This window comes from Cetorhinus maximus, chromosome 3 (assembly GCF_964194155.1).
Source record: "Cetorhinus maximus chromosome 3, sCetMax3.hap1.1, whole genome shotgun sequence".
In the NCBI taxonomy this organism is placed as follows: domain Eukaryota; kingdom Metazoa; phylum Chordata; class Chondrichthyes; order Lamniformes; family Cetorhinidae; genus Cetorhinus; species Cetorhinus maximus.
In genome coordinates, this window is record NC_135881.1 from 79,281,102 (window position 1) to 79,296,762 (window position 15,661).

General features: G+C 40.1%; 1 protein-coding gene across 1 annotated transcript in view; it reads left to right on the forward strand.

Annotated features, from left to right (window-relative positions):
• Window positions 1–15,661, forward strand: part of LOC144678744 (cullin-1) — a 129,588-nt gene that overhangs the window by 40,882 nt on the left and 73,045 nt on the right. Inside the window, exon 3 of the mRNA XM_078538607.1 lies at window positions 13,778–13,952. Within this exon, the coding sequence (XP_078394733.1) occupies window positions 13,778–13,952 (175 nt within the window). The remainder of the gene's footprint in view (window positions 1–13,777; window positions 13,953–15,661) is intronic.

A 15,661-nucleotide genomic window follows, 5' to 3' on the forward strand; every position in this document is an offset into this window, starting at 1 on the left:
AAGTCACTTGAGGGAGTATTTCATGGTCCCCCTTACTGTAAGCACAATGTAGGATGGGGTATACAGGAAGGAATAAATGGGGGCTTGTAAGCAAGGTAAGGCAGTAGCCATGGGTTATTTTAATCTACACATTGGTTGGGCAAATCAGATTAGGAAAGGTGAAAATCTTTGGCCCTTTACAGAGTGAGTCTGGGTAATTAATGGAAAATAAGGAAATGGTGGATGAATTGAATATATTTTGCATTTGTCTTCATTGTAAAGGATACAAATAACAGCCCAGAAATAATTGTTCATCGAGAGGTGAAAGGGAGGAACTTAAAACCATTACAATTGCCAGGGAAAGTGTACTGAGAAAATTATTAGAACTAAAAGCTGGCAAGCCCCCAGGTCCTCATGGACTTCACCGTAGGGACTTTAAAGTGGTAACTGCTGTGATAGTAGATGCATTGGTTTTAATTTTCAAAAATCTCCTAGATTCAGGAAAGATCCCATCAGATTTTAAAAATAGTGAATGTGATTCCTCTATTTAAGATGGGAGGGCGACAAAGCAGGGACCTACTGGCTAGTTCCTTAAGACCTGTCATAGGGAAAATGCTGGAATCTGTTATTCAGAAGGTTTTAGAGGGGCCCTTACAGAATCTCAGTACAATCAGTCAGAGTCAACACGTTTTTGTGAAAGGGAAATAGTGCTTGGCTAACCTGTTAGAGCTCTTTGAGGAAGCAGCAAGCAATCTGAATAAAGGGGAACTTGTGGATGTGGTGTACTTAGATTTCCAGAAGGCATTTGACAAGGTGCCACATCAAAGGTTGATGCACAATCATGGTGTAGGGGGTACATATTAGCATGGATAGAGGATTGGTTGGTTAACAGGAAGCAGAGCAGCCATAAATGGGTCATTTTGGGTTGGCAAGATGTAACTTGGAGTGCCACAGGGACCAGTGCTGGAGCCTTGACTGTTTACAATCTATATAATGACTTGGCTGACGGGACCGAATGTATGGTTGTAAATTTTGCTGATGACACAAAGCTAGGTAGAAAAGTAAGCTGTGAAGAGGACATAAGGAGTCTGCAAAGGAATATAGATAGGTTAAATGAGTGAGCAAAAATTTGGCAGATGGTGTATAATGTGGGAAAATGTGACCTTGTCCACTTTGGCAGGAAGAATAGAAAAGCAACGTATTATTTAAATGGAGAGAGATTATAGGAATCTGAGGTAGAGAGAGATCCGCATGTCCTGGTACATAACAAAAAGTTAGTATGCCGGTACAGTAAGTGATTTGGAAGGCAAATTGAATATTGTTGTTTATTGCAAGGGGAATGGAATACAATAGGGAAGTTTTGCTACAATTATATAGGGTACTGGTGTGACTACATCTAGAGTACAGTGTACAGTTTTGTTCTCATTTAAGAAAAGATATAATTGCATTAGAAACAATTCAGAGAAAGTTCACTCAACTGATTCCTGGGATGAGGGGGTTATCCTATGAGGAAAGGTTGGACAGGTTGGGCATGTATCCACTGGAATTTAGAAGAATGAGTGGTGATCTTATTGAAACATATAAGATCCTGAGGGGACTTGATAGGCTGGATGCTGAGAGAATGTTTCCCCTTGTGAGAGAGACTAGAACTAGGGGACGCAGTTTAAAAACAAGGGGCCTTTCATTTAAGATGATGAGAAATTTTTTTCTGAGGGTCGAGAGTCTGTGGAACTCTTCCCCCAGAGAGTGGTGGAGGCAGGGTCATTGAATATTTTTAAGGCTAAGTTAGATACATTTTTGATTGACAAGGGAGTCAAAGAGTACAGGGGGTAGGAAAGAAAGTGGAGTTGAGGCCACAATGAGATCAGTCATGATTTTATTGAATGGCAGGGCAGGCTCAAGGGGCTGAATGGCCTACTGCTGCTCCTTATTCATATGTTTGTATGCCCAGTCAGAGTTTCAGGGGCACATTGTTAGATTCAAGAAAACAAAATTGAAGATAAGTTAGTACTTTAATGAGCAAGGTTGACATTGTTCTTTAACTGAGGTTGGCAGTTAACAGTAGTTACAGGTGATGAAGGATAAAGTTGTCACAATTTAAGAACGAGGTTTCAGGAAAGGTCTCCATCCATAACTTATATTTTTTTAGGTGCTGAAGGGCTTGCTGAGTATTTTCAGAATATTTTTGTTTTTATTTGTGGCAAATGGTATTCCTTAATTCTATTGGCAATCCCCCATGTTGAGGATGATTCTTACCTGCAGATGGCTTGGTGGAAGGGAGATGTCAGCGTGATCGGAAGGTTGAGACAATTTTTGACGATGAATCTCCATTTTGGTTGTGATTGGGCATCTGCTTTCCAGTGTTGATGTTAATAGAGAAGATTTTCATTGAAGCTTTCAGATTGTCTTTGAAATGTTTTCTTTGGCCCATTGGTGAAGGGTGTAGCTCTGAGTAGAGCACCTGTTTGGGCAGTCTTGAGTCTGTCGACATGTCCTGTCCATCTCAGTTGAAGTGAGATTATCAGGGCCCCTATACTTGGCACATCTGTGTCTTGGACATTCGTCTTTGTTCTTTTGTCCTCCCAATTATTCGCAAGATCCTTGTAAGAGAGTGTTGGTGATGCTGTTCTACAGCCTTGATATCACCTCCCAGGTTTTCCAAGTTTCACCGTAGAGAGTGTGGGCTTTGAGTATAGCGTTGGGTCTGATATCACAATTCTCAAACTTGAAAGCATTTACTGTAGGCTGAGCTGGCACATTGGGTTCAGTGGTGTAAACTTCACCATTGTCAGCTTTTTGGGATAGGTAGCTTCCAAGATATTGGAAGTGAGGGACATTCTCCAAACACTTCACCATGAATCTCAATTTGAAGACGTTGGATTTGATACATTTGGTGTGGATTGGTAGAGGACCTTGGTGGTCTTGATGTTCAGGGAAAATCCCATGTTCTTATAGGCCTTGGTGAATACCTTGGCTGGGATCTTCTGATTGAATTAGTGGTGAACTTTCAGACGTTCAGCGTCAGGACCCAGAGAAAGTCCTGATGGGCGCACATGCACGGTACTTAGCTGGGAATTTCAAACTTTCAGTGGGCTGCGATATGCTGCCTGGAAACCTGCATGGATGCCTCTGACATTGATCCTGCCATTGTGGACTTGGGCTAAATATCTTGAACTTGCTCGGAAATTTTCTCCAGGATACCCGCACTTTTAATCATAGGAATCGGATCTGGGCTGAAAGTGATTAACAGCAGAAGCTGTTTCGGGAAAACCTCAAAATTTATTTAAGAGTAAATGCTGAACAATTAACAGCCTGCTCAACCACCAGTGCCACTCCATCCATCTGCCCAACCCACCTGCCACCCCACCCATTTGTCAACCCACCCACCACCCCACTAGTGTACAGCCCTTGTCTACTGCAACTCCATCCCTTCTATAATATAAAAAAAAATCAGTGCATTCAAAGCCCTAATGCATTTGGGAATAGCATTGTCTAGTTCTAATCTATTGGGTAAACAAATTTTAAAAATCAATGCAGTCAAAGACTTAATGTACTTGACCATTTTTCATCAAAAGAAATTTTGAATTCAATTCAAAACTTCTCTATGTTAACTTACAATAAAGACAAACTCATAAAAACAGTTAAGTCTTTAAAAGATTGGAAATTATTTTTAAAAAAAGACTAACAAATTTAAAAAGCACTCACCAGAAGACTGAAAAGCTGCTTGACCTTGAGGGATGTTTCTTCCACTATGACCAGGGGTTGTGTCCTCAGTGCTTCTGTGCCTCGCCAGTACTCCTCGTGGCTGCCTTCGGTGGCTGAATCCTGTAGCCGGGATTGGAAGCCTCTAATCCTCCTATGGCAAAAGGTAAGGATGCAGTTTTAATCATGGTTAGCAGTGTGCACCTCTGCATTTCCTCTGGCTGGAAAATCTGGGCTATCAAGTGTTGTTGCAGCTCTTCTTCAGAGTCTTCAGCGACTTCTGCATTGTCAGCATACTGTAGCTCTATTGCAGTAGTTGTTGTCTTGTGGTCTTCAGTTGCTTGAGGTTGAAGAGTTTACCATTCGTGCAATAGTTTAGTACCACACCTTGAGGGAGCCTTTTGGTAGCAAGCTTTAGTATTGCTGCGAGAAAAATTAAGAATCGTGTTCATACAATGAGACACTCCTGTTTGCGCTTGTTTTAATAGGGAAGGGGTTTAGATTGGAGTCATTGTTTAGTAGTGTTAATATAGGAGTTGCGTATTGTCATATAGGAGTTGAATAATATTTGTGAACTTAGCTGGGCATCCATATCGCTGTAGTACCTTCCAAAAGGCAGATCAACTCACTGAGTTGAAGGCTTTTGTGAGATCAAAAAAAGCCGTGTACAAAGGGATGTTTTGTTCTCTGTGCTTTTCTTGAAGTTGGCATGCTGTGAAGGTCATGTCAGTTGTTCCTTTGATGGAGCGGAAGTCACACTGGGACTCTGGAAGGACCTCCTTTGCAACTAGAGAGAGAGACGATTACGAAGTAACCTAGCTAGGACTTTACCAACAGCTGAGAGCAATGCCTATACCCATGTGATTGTTATGGTTCGACCTGCCTCCTTGAAGATTGTGATCATCATGGCGCCTCTAAGGTGATTTGGAATTTCTTCATTCTGCCAGAGGGTCACAAGTAGGGCATGTATCCAAAAGATCAATATGTCTCCTCTGTTTCAGTACTTCCACAGGGACATTGTCAGGACCAGAAGCTTTGTTGTTTCCCACCTGGATGACAGCAGCTGTCACTTGAACATTGAATCATTATCTAGTTCACTTACTGCATGTTATGAGAGGTCCTCTAACATGTGGAGGTGCATGTCCACTCTGGAATTCTGATTGAGTAGTTTTACAAAGTGCCCTTTCCAGTGGGCATTCATATTTTTCATTTCTTTGAGAGGAGTCTTGCCATCCTTGATACAGTTATGAGGTTTATAAAGTTGTTTTGGGACTGTGCCTTTAAGGTAAAATGAAGGGCATCATGTGACCTGACCTAAAGTCTGCCTGACAGCAATGAATGTTTTATTCCTAGAGATTAAAGGGAGCCCAAATTGTTTTACTGGAAAGTAGGTGCAAAGTGTTGACACTTGGAGACAATGGCAATGTCCTGTGTGCTAGCAGTGAATGGACTGTGTCTTCCAAGTCCCAAAAAGTGGTAAGAAAGCTGTTCATCGGTTGTGCTATTAACTGTCCATTAACTTCCAAGATGAAAAAGATTTGGAATATAAAGGATAACTAATCAGTATTCCCATTTGATACAAGGCCCATGTGATTCACGTTGCCATGGAGTTGGGCTTTGAGAAGGGAAGAGTTTCTAAAATACCCCTGAAAACACTCTCACAGATTAGTTTGCTATGCTCTGTTAAAGAGAGCAACCAGAGGCTGAAAGTCTCTATGGTTTACCGTGCATGAACGCGGGTGATTGCACTCTGATTGGGCAGACCCAAATCGTGAGGAGTTAAAACGAGGCTGGAAGATTTGCCTTGTTTAGCTAGAGTCTCCAGGAAAATTCGCATTGTGAAAGAAAGTTTGGGAGTTATAAGTTTCCAAGCTGGGAAAGTAAAAGATTGGAAGTAAACTCTTGGGAGCTAACAAACATTTTGGACTGATTCTTGAAGAGCGGAATGTCTGCTTAAAGGACAGTTTATACCTGTGACATGTATCTTTCCAGTTCTGCAAAAGTAAAAAGTGCCTTGAAAGAAGTACACATGTCATGCACATCAGCATGGAGTTCAGTTTCCTCAGCCTTCTCTGACCACCATTTGTTCTTCAAATTGTGGGTGGTTCTTTGAACTTCAGTTTTGGCTGTCTGGTGAGCAAACTTTTCTGCGGAGTTTGGATCTTGTTGCCAGGTTTGGGGTGCTGTCTACTTGTGATCGATGAGTTTGCATACCCATGCCCCCTAATATGTAATTTATTTGTACAGAACAAGGGGAACTGGTTAATACCAGACCGTTTCAACCACTATTACTGGGTGCTTTTAATAGTTTGGTTATGAAATCGTGCAATTGAAGTAAGATAAATATTGTTTACATTAGTGAAACCTTTTAAAATTGGAGTTCAGGGTCTATCACATGATAGAGTATAAGCAACAATTGATTAGTCATCCAGTTTGCATGTGTTTTTCTGAACAAGTTTTGTGATGTACTGCCACTTATTTTGAGAGATTTGACAGACCATGCATCCTCATGCGGTGTTTGGGTGATTACTGATGGGAAGCATAAATAAGTCTTACCCTTAGGGACTGTTTGTCCTGATTTTATCATTGAGTTGGTCACAAATTTGGATCTGTTATAAGTATCAACTCTGATTCAATGTTAATTGGTTGCTTCCTTAAACAAGTGGTGGCCTGCTTTTTATGGAATATGACACACACTTCTGTATCCACTAGAACAATAGCAGGACCCAGAAGTATATAGATGAGTAAATGGAGAAAAAAGAATGGAATTTCTGAAATGTGTATGGGTCTTCTCCCTTGAGCAGCATATTAAACCTACAAGTGCAGAAGTGTTGCTGGATCTGGCTGTGAGGAATGAAACCGATCAGGTACGTGAGCTAAAGTGGGTGAGCACCTTGAGAATAGTGATCAGAGTATAATTAGGTTTAAAATCAAAGTAGAAATGGGATAAGTACAAAAAAGAAAGTCAGGTTTGGGTGGATTTTTAGAAAGCTGAGAAGTGAGCTAGCTGAAGTAAGGTGAAAGCAGAAATTGGCACCCTACTACAGGGCAATATTTTGTTTAAAAAAAAGGAGATTGTAAAATTATAGAAAAATATTTATGGCCGGAAACTGGAAATTGGCTATTGTATTGGCCATTTTGTCTTTATAAAGGGAAACTGAATTAATCTGACTAATTACAGACCAGTTAGTTTAATCAAGGACAAAATTACCAACTATGTAGATAGAGTGTAAAAGTAGTGAGCATAGATTTCAAAAGAGATGAATGGACACCGATCCAGTTAGGACGTGAGACCCCCAACACAGGATCTGCAGGCAGAGGATCAGCTTTCTATATGTCTAAGTGGTAGTGCCTTAGGAGGCTGAGGCTCTCGTCGCAGATTGCTGCTGACATTTTCAGCCCCTTAGAACAAGACCTCCTTTCCAGTGGGGTAAGTGAGCATAGACTGGCTGTGGCTGTCAATATGCCAGTCACTGGCGGGCCACCCAGCAGCCTGCACCTCTTGGCAAGCTGTGTGCTTTTTACTCCTGCAAGGAAAGAGGTGTGAGTGGTTGTAATGGCTTGTGTAGAGAAGAGGGAGAACACCATTTGTGGAGGGTAACTGAGGCATTGACGCAAGAGGACAACTAGGTGAGGGTTAGCTGTTCAAATGAGGATGTGAGGTGCCTGGAGAGAGAGGAATGAGTGGAGCTACAAGATGTGTTGACTTGAGGACTGCTGCACCGGAGAATGATGAGCAGATCAGAGTGTAGGACTTAGCACCTGAAAGTGTTATGACACTCGCTTGTCATGCCCTCCTGAGGTCCTAGATCATCTTGGTGCACTGTTTCCAGGTTGGAGGGACCACACTGCTGCTTACTTTCTTGGCCATTTCCATCCACAAAGTTTTTTTAAAAAATTTGTTCATGGGATGTAGATGGTGTTGACTAGGCCAGCATTTATTGCCTATCCCTGATTTCCCTTGTCAGAGAGCATTAAGGTCAACCACATCGCTGTGGGTCTGGAGTCACATTTGGGCCAGACTGGGTAAGGACAGCAGATTTCCTTCCCTAAAGGACATTAGTGAACCAGATGGAGCTTTTACAACAATTGGCAATGGTTTCGTGGTCATCATTAGACTTTTAAAGATTTTTGTTGGATTCAAATTTCACCATCTGCTGTTGGCCGCCTCCTCTCGCCCTTGGGCGAGATCACCTCGCTGCAGCCCCTCAAATCCTGCAGATAAGAGTGAGACCCCTGACCAGGGTGGGAGCAGCCTTCCCAGGTCTTTTCTCCATCCCTGTTGCAGCTGCAGCACCAAAAATCCAAGTCCTGGTGAGTGTTCCTTACCAGTGCGCTGGCCCTTTGGAAATCCTTTTGACTGAATGTGTTATCCTGCTCTCCCTGCCTAATTGATTTGGCAGCCTAACGGCAGGATAATGATTCCTTTGCTCCGGTAAAGGGCAGCTGCTGGGCACACTGTTCACTGTCGGATTTGAGATCTGGAAATGGCTCTGCTGTTCCAGCAGGGACTAAGGTTGTAAGGTTCCACATCTGCTGTCAGCATTGATTGTTTAAAAAGCGTCTCACTCCTTATAAATCTTAAAACGGTTAAGACCAAGGTGCTAATGGGAGCAGTTTCTCTCTGTCTACTTTGTCCAGACTGGTCATGATTTTGAATATCTTCATTAAATCTCCCTCCTTTAGGGTGAAAAACCCCAACTCCCCCAGTCAATCCTCATAACTGAAGTCCTTCATACCCAGGCCTATTCTCGTAAATCTTTTCTGCACCTTCTCTAAACCTTCACATCCTTCCTAAAGTGTGCCCAGAATTGGACAAAATACTCCAGTTGAGACTCAACCAATGTTTTATCAAGGTGGTTCATAATTTCTAGCTTTTGTACTTTTTTTTATTATTCATTCATGGGATGTGGGTGTCACTGGCTCAGTCAACATTTATTGCCCATCCCTAATTGCTCTTGAGAAGATGATAGTGAGCTGCCTTCTTGAACCACTGCTGTCCATGTGGTCTAGGTACGCACAGTACTGTTAGGGAGGAAGTTCCAGGATTTTGACCCAGCGACAGTGAAGGAACGGTGATATATTTCCCAGTCAGGATGATGAGTAGCTTGGAGGGGAATTTCCAGGTGGTGATGTTTCCCATGTATCTACAGCCCTTGTCCTACCCAGATGGTAGTGGTCGTAGGTTTGGAAGGTGCTGTCTAAGGAGACTTGGTGAGTTCCTGCAGTGCATCTTGTCAATGGTACACACAGCTGCCACTGTGCGTCGATGATGGAGGAAGTGAATGTTTGTGGGTGGGGAGCCAATCAAGTGGAATGGTGTCAAGCTTCTTGAAGAGTTGTTGGAGCTGCATTCATCCAGGCAAGTGGAGAGTATTCCATCAAGTCCTGACTTGTGCCTTGTAGATGGTGGATAGGCTTTGGGGAGTCGGGAGGCGAGTTACTAGCTGCAAGATTCCTAGCCTCTGACCTGCTCTTGTAGCCACAGTATTTATATGGCTACTCCAGTTCAATTTCTGGTCTGTGGTAACCCCCTATGCCTCTGTTTATTAAACTCAGGACCCCTTAATACTTTTCAACTGCACTCTCAACCTCCCCTGCCACCTTCAACAATTTGTGCACATCTATCCCACAGGCCTTTGTTCCTGCATCCGCTTTAGGATTGTACTCTTTTAGTTTATATTGCCTCTCCTTGTTCTCTTACCAAAATGTTTCACTTTGTGCTTTTTTTCATTAAATTTCACCTGCCACGTGTCCGCCCACCCCACCAGCTTGTCTATGTCCTCTTGAAGTCAATCACAATCATTGTTTCCTATGCTTCCAAGTTCTGTGTCATCTGCAAATTTTGACATTGTGCCCTGTGCTGTAAGTCTAAGTCATTGACATAGGTTAAGAAAAGCAGTGGTGTTGACCCATTACTTATATATCCTCCTCTGTTGAAAAAACAACTGTTCAGTCACAGAACCCTAAACCATGACAGCAATACTTATATAATGTCCAAATAAGTGTCTATCATGTAAGGTGTTGCATTAACCCCTGTTCTTAAAGCCTGTTGCATCTATAATATTTTCCAGTTCTGTTGAAAGGTCACTGGCATGAAATGTTAAATCTGTTTTAATCTCCGCAGATGCTGCCTGGCCTGCTGAGTATTTCCAGCATTCACTGCAGAAATTCTTCGCAAATACCAACAATACCATTGGCCATTATTTTGCTGTGGCAAAGATGAAGAAACTGTCAGCGTTTGTCATTCCTCCACTGAAACTGACAGCAATTTGAGGAGTTCATACATGCCCAGAATCCAGTGATATGGAAACCTAGAAATTGCTGCCAGTGAGCCTATGCTTTTCCATAGGATGTGCTCTGGAGGTGCTCCCTTGCAATAATGAATTGATGAGAACTTCCACCCTATCGTGATTGGTCTTGTTGTAAAAGCTCCTGAAAAAATTGCAGCTTTTTGGTGTAGCTAGGCGTCTATTGGTTATATAACTTTATGATTACTGCGAAGGTCACTGTCTTTCAAGCAGTCTCACTGTGTCTATAACACTAATTTTATATTTATGGAATATCAAATTTATTCACAATTCTGAAAAAATTCACATTTTTAAAAAAGATTTTCGGTTTCAAAAATAAATTTATTTTGGCCACTGTCTTAATACCATCATGCATTCATTTTGCTTTCTTAAATTTTAAATTAAAGGTCAAGGATTTTACTTGCTTTTAACTTCCTGGTTTGTTGTGTGTGAATGCTTCAGTTTGATTAGTTACCTACCTGTTTGCTGACTCACTGCTGCTGTACAACTCAAACTAATGCATCTGCTGTGGTGGGGGAGAAGAAACAGGAACCCCTTCCTTCTCAGACCCCACTCCTGCCCTTGTAAAAAAAAATCTTACTGAGATAGATGAACAGGCATTCCAAAATAATAATCCTACCAATAATCCAAACAGATTATAAAAGGGAATATTTTTAAAAAGACAATTTAAAAGATTTAATTTTTTGTAAATTGAGGTTAAAATTACACTAATTGGTCCACTTTGTTGAAAGCTTAAACCTCTGGTTTTGTGACTGTACATGTTGTACTAACATCAGTAACCTTGTCTTTGAGTTTAGGTTAAATTTGTGAACAATTTGCATTGTTCTATGAATGTTTTGGGACTCATGTGAATCATATGTACAATATTGAATGTATTTTACAAAGCTACAGTAAGAAGGTTGTGAAATAAACACAAGACTTTAGCGGCTGTTTTATAAGACTAACATGCCCTTGAAATTTAATTAAAAGACATCGTGATTTTTTTTGAGCTTATTTCAGTTTTGTAGTAAACACTTGGTTGCTATTCAGTTATGGGAATATATGTCTTCAATGGGCAAAAGCAAAAGGGTGTTTTTAATGTGAATTGCTTAAAAACTGCTTCAACAAAAGGGGTGAAAACAAACAAAAGAAGTCTTGGACATCTAAATGAAAAAGGACTTGTTTGGAAGATGCATCCATCAAATCTGACTGTTGAGTGGTATAAATTTGTTGTGGTCAAATACATTACTTGCAGTAACTAATCCACTTGCTCAGTTCTTGTTTTAGTAGTAAATTACAAGTTAAATATGCTGTGGAATTTCAAGAAAGGAATTGAGAGAATGCAAACTTGTATGAATGAGGTATTTCAAATTATGATGTGATTGCTAGGTGTTAATCTATAAGCCATTTGTTTTCAGTGCATTGTCCAGGTTTGTGTTCATTCCTGTAGTTAATATAATGTGAATACCTTTTTGGTTTTCCATGTTATTTATCTGTGCTGAATCTGCATTTAGACAACCCAAAGGAGTGTAATAGGGCAGTATCATAGAAAATTCCAAAAAGTTGCAATGCTGGAAACTCACAGCAGATTAGTCAGCCTCTATGGAGAGAACGAACAATTGAACATTTTGGTTTGAGCCCTTCTTCAGAACTGAAGAATGAAATAGAATGAATAAAATGAAATGAATAGAATCGGGGAGAAATGAGGGGGAAAGGAAAAAAGCAGCAAGGAAATATTGGTAAATTGTGAAAGTTCACCTCAGTCAGCCAAGGAAAACAAACGTTAAATAATGTTTAAGACACTAACAGACATACACTGAATAAAATGGGAGAAATCCAAACTGCAGAAACCTGCAGATCAGGTCTGAAATTAAACACAAAATGGTAACAAAGCAGACACTGGCGTCCTGTGCCCTTATGTTGGCTTTTTTTGTTTTCTCTTTCTGGGATAACCAAATATGCTGGCTGGATTTTCCCACTTCTCTGCCCTGGGTTGTTTTTTGGGCTCCATTTCTGACCTATAAAACTGGTGATCAGCAGGTGTCATGAGCTGGAGATACTGGGCTTTCTTCTGTGCGCTGGAGAGCTTAGGGTGTATAAGTCCTATTTATTATGTTTTGACAGCAACTTTTCTTTCACAGGCTTTCTGTGTTGACATGTCCTTCAACTTTTCCTAGTTGTTCTTGTCGCTACCATAATGCTATTTTTCTAAAGTGTTTAACTTATAATTTCTTTGCTGCTCTCCGTTGCATGGTACAGTCGTTTTATTGACATCTTTGTTTTTTTCATCCTGCCTTTTTTTTGTTCATTTTATTAAATGTTTGTCTAGTCCATTTCTGTTGTGAAAAATGGCTCAACCTGAAAAGGTCCACAATCTGCTTTGATCTGTGCTGTTTCCAGGAATTAAAAAAAAATTTGACTGTTTCATGAAATTGGTTAATTATATAGAATACATTTTTATGTTCTTAAATGTGATTTAGAAAAATTACAGCATTGAGGATTGAAGCATGAACTCATTATACATTTTGAACATTACCAGATCGCATCTTCCTCTGTACTTTGATTCACATATCAAACTTGTTACAAATTGAAGATATATATGTGAAAGACTAAACATTTCCGTGCATGAGAAGAGTTTGGGATCTGTTTGACTTTCTGAAGATTAAGCTGCATAGCTTTTGTTTTACTTACTCTTTATAATGACTTGAATTTTTAAGTCCACAGATGTAGTTTAGAAATTACTTTTTGTGCTTAGTACACAAAGGCATACCAATAATTTACCTTGTTTTTCTGGCAAAGTTAATCTGTTTAACATAAGATGGTTAATACATCCATTAAAATAATGGCCAACATATTGTATATAAAGTGTTAAACTTTCATAAGCTAATTGGTTAATTACATATAATGCATTTTATATTAAATTGGAGTTTGAAAAACTACAGTATTGAGGATTGAAACATGAGAAATTTGTGATACAACTAGAATTTTACCATTTCGCATCTTTGTACTTCGGGTTAGCATCCTTCGAAATCATCTTGTGCAGTCACCTGTAGTCTTTCCTGGTTTTATTTCTTCAGGTTCATTGGCTGCTTTAATGACGTTCTTACATTTGATAGAGAACAATTATTGTAAGGATGTCATCTTTATTGTGTTGCTGTTTTTGAAAGCAGCATAACTGACAGACCACAAGTATTTTTGCATACAATAATAGAATGTTATATGTTGGCTAATAAGAATATCTGTTTGCTTGCCATTTTGTTCACTATATATAATAAAATGGGCTCTCAATGTTCCTATGCCAACCCGTCGGGGGTGAACTGTTCTGGAAATACACCATGTAAACACGCTGTTCAATCAACTTGAGTTTTTAATGAAAATGATCCAGTAGTACTGTGCAATCTGGAAGTTTTTAAACAGTTTTCTGAATTTACTGTGATAACATGTTAGTTTACTGGTTTAAGATCTTTGAAAATGATTTTGGCTATCTTTAACAATTGTCCAATGATGTAAGAATGCTGTTATCTGTCATTTGATCTTTATTTCAAATGTAATTAACCTGATCATAGTATATCAGATCTAAGTGCAAGAAAGGATCTAACGTTTAAATATTCTTATCTTTGTAAGCTATAATCCATTAATGTATGTTTAGTATAAGATTGTTAGTGAATAAAATATTAATAAACTTGTGTTAAAACAGCTATACATACAAATAAAGCTATAGGGCTAAATCTTGGCTGGTTAAAGTTGTATATTTTATTAAGATGTGGCCACTTCTTTTGTTCTACTGCCCTTAACTTCTACTGCAGTCACGTTTATAACTATTGTACCAGTGTCCACCAGTCAAATCAAGCGCGAGGAGGAGGAACAGCTGCTGCCAAAAAACAGAAGGGCCAAACCCCCGGGGGAGCCCAGTTTGTAGGGCTGGAACTCTACAAACGTCTAAAAGAGTTTCTGAAAAATTATTTGACAAATCTTCTTAAGGTAAGAGGACTGTTTTCTGTGAAAAATCTATTTTAGAAGAAAAGTTTATGCAGTTAATTTGTAACTTTTTTTTTAACCCAGATAATATTTAGCGTTTAAAACCATATTTTTAAACTGATAACCCAAATTTACATTCAGGGCTCCATGAGATCTTTATAACCTGTAGTGAATTTGAGAGAGTGTTCCAACTTTTTGGGAGTTCTTACCAACTACTGAGGCTTGGAGTTGCACGTTGGTTCTTTTGTAATAGTACAGTAATTGAAAAGAACAATAACAGCAATTTGTATTTATATAGCACTTTTAACATAATCAAACATCCCAAGACGCTTCACAGGAACATGTGAAAAACAAAATTTGACAATGAACTATGTAAGGTGATGCCAGTTCACATAACCAAAAGTTTGGCCAAAGTGGTAGGTTTTAAAGAGGAAAGATAGGTGAAAGGTATAGGGTGGGAATTCCAGAGCTTGCAGCCTAGGCAGCTGAAGGCATGGCTACAATGGTGTGGAATGCTTAAAATCAGGGATACTTAACAGACCAAAATAAGAGGAGCACAAATATCCCAGTTTGTCAGACTGGAGGAGATTACAGAGAAGTGGGAGGGGGGTGGGGGCAGTGTGCCGGGTCATGGAGGGATTTGAAAATGTGAATTGGAATTTTAAAATTGGCTCATGGTTAAGCAATGCCCCAAAGTAGGTCAGTGCCTACAGGGGTGATGAGTGCATGAGACTTTGTGAAGTAAGTGCACAGACGACAGAGTTTACGGAGGATAGAATGTGGGAGGCTGGCCAGGAGTACATTGGAACAGTCAAGTCTTGAATTAACAGTGGCACGGATGAGGGTTTCAGCAGTACATGAGGTGAAGCTTTGGTCTTCCCAATACTTAAGAGATTTCAATTCACCCAGTATAGGATGTCGGACAAGCAGTCTGATAATTTAGCAATGGTTGAAGAGTTGAGAGAGGGGTTGTTGAGGTACTGTTGGGTGTAGTCAGAGTACATGTGAAAACCGAAGCTGTTTTTAGATAATCTCACTGAGGGGCAGATGTAGCTGAGGAATAGGAGGTGGCCAAGGATAGCAGATGATACCCTGGCTATGATTAGATAAGAATGGAACCAGGCAAGTGTGGTTTCTCATAGCTGGGTGAAGGTGGAGAGGCATTGGAGGAGGATGGTGTGATCAACCCTGTTAAAGGCTACAGAAAGGGATAAGGGATAATTTGCCTTTGTCACGGTTGCAGAGGATGCCATTTGCAGATTCAAGCCATTTTAGTATTGGCCATTTTGGCAGGACAGAAACTTGCTTGGAGAAATTCAAACATGGAGCTCCAAGAAAGGTAAGCACAGATTTGGAACTGACAACACTTTCAAAAACTTTGGAGAGGAAAGGGAAGTTGGAGATGGGGTGGTAATTTGCAAGAATGGTGTGTTTGATGGTCTGATTTTTGAGAGGGGTGATGGGTGATTTATAGGGGACAGAGAAAAATGGTGTAAAGGGAACAAAACAAGTTGAAGAAAGCAGAGAAAAAAAATCAAAGAAGTTTACAGCGCTGCACATGATTTGAAGCCATTTAAAATGGGAGTTGGATTCTCTTGTCTTGCCTATTATTGCTTATTCTTGTCCAGGAATTCAACTGAAGGCAGCTATAGAAGAAGCTATAATAAAAACAGAAAATGCTGGCAATACTCTGCCCAATACACTGAAGAGAG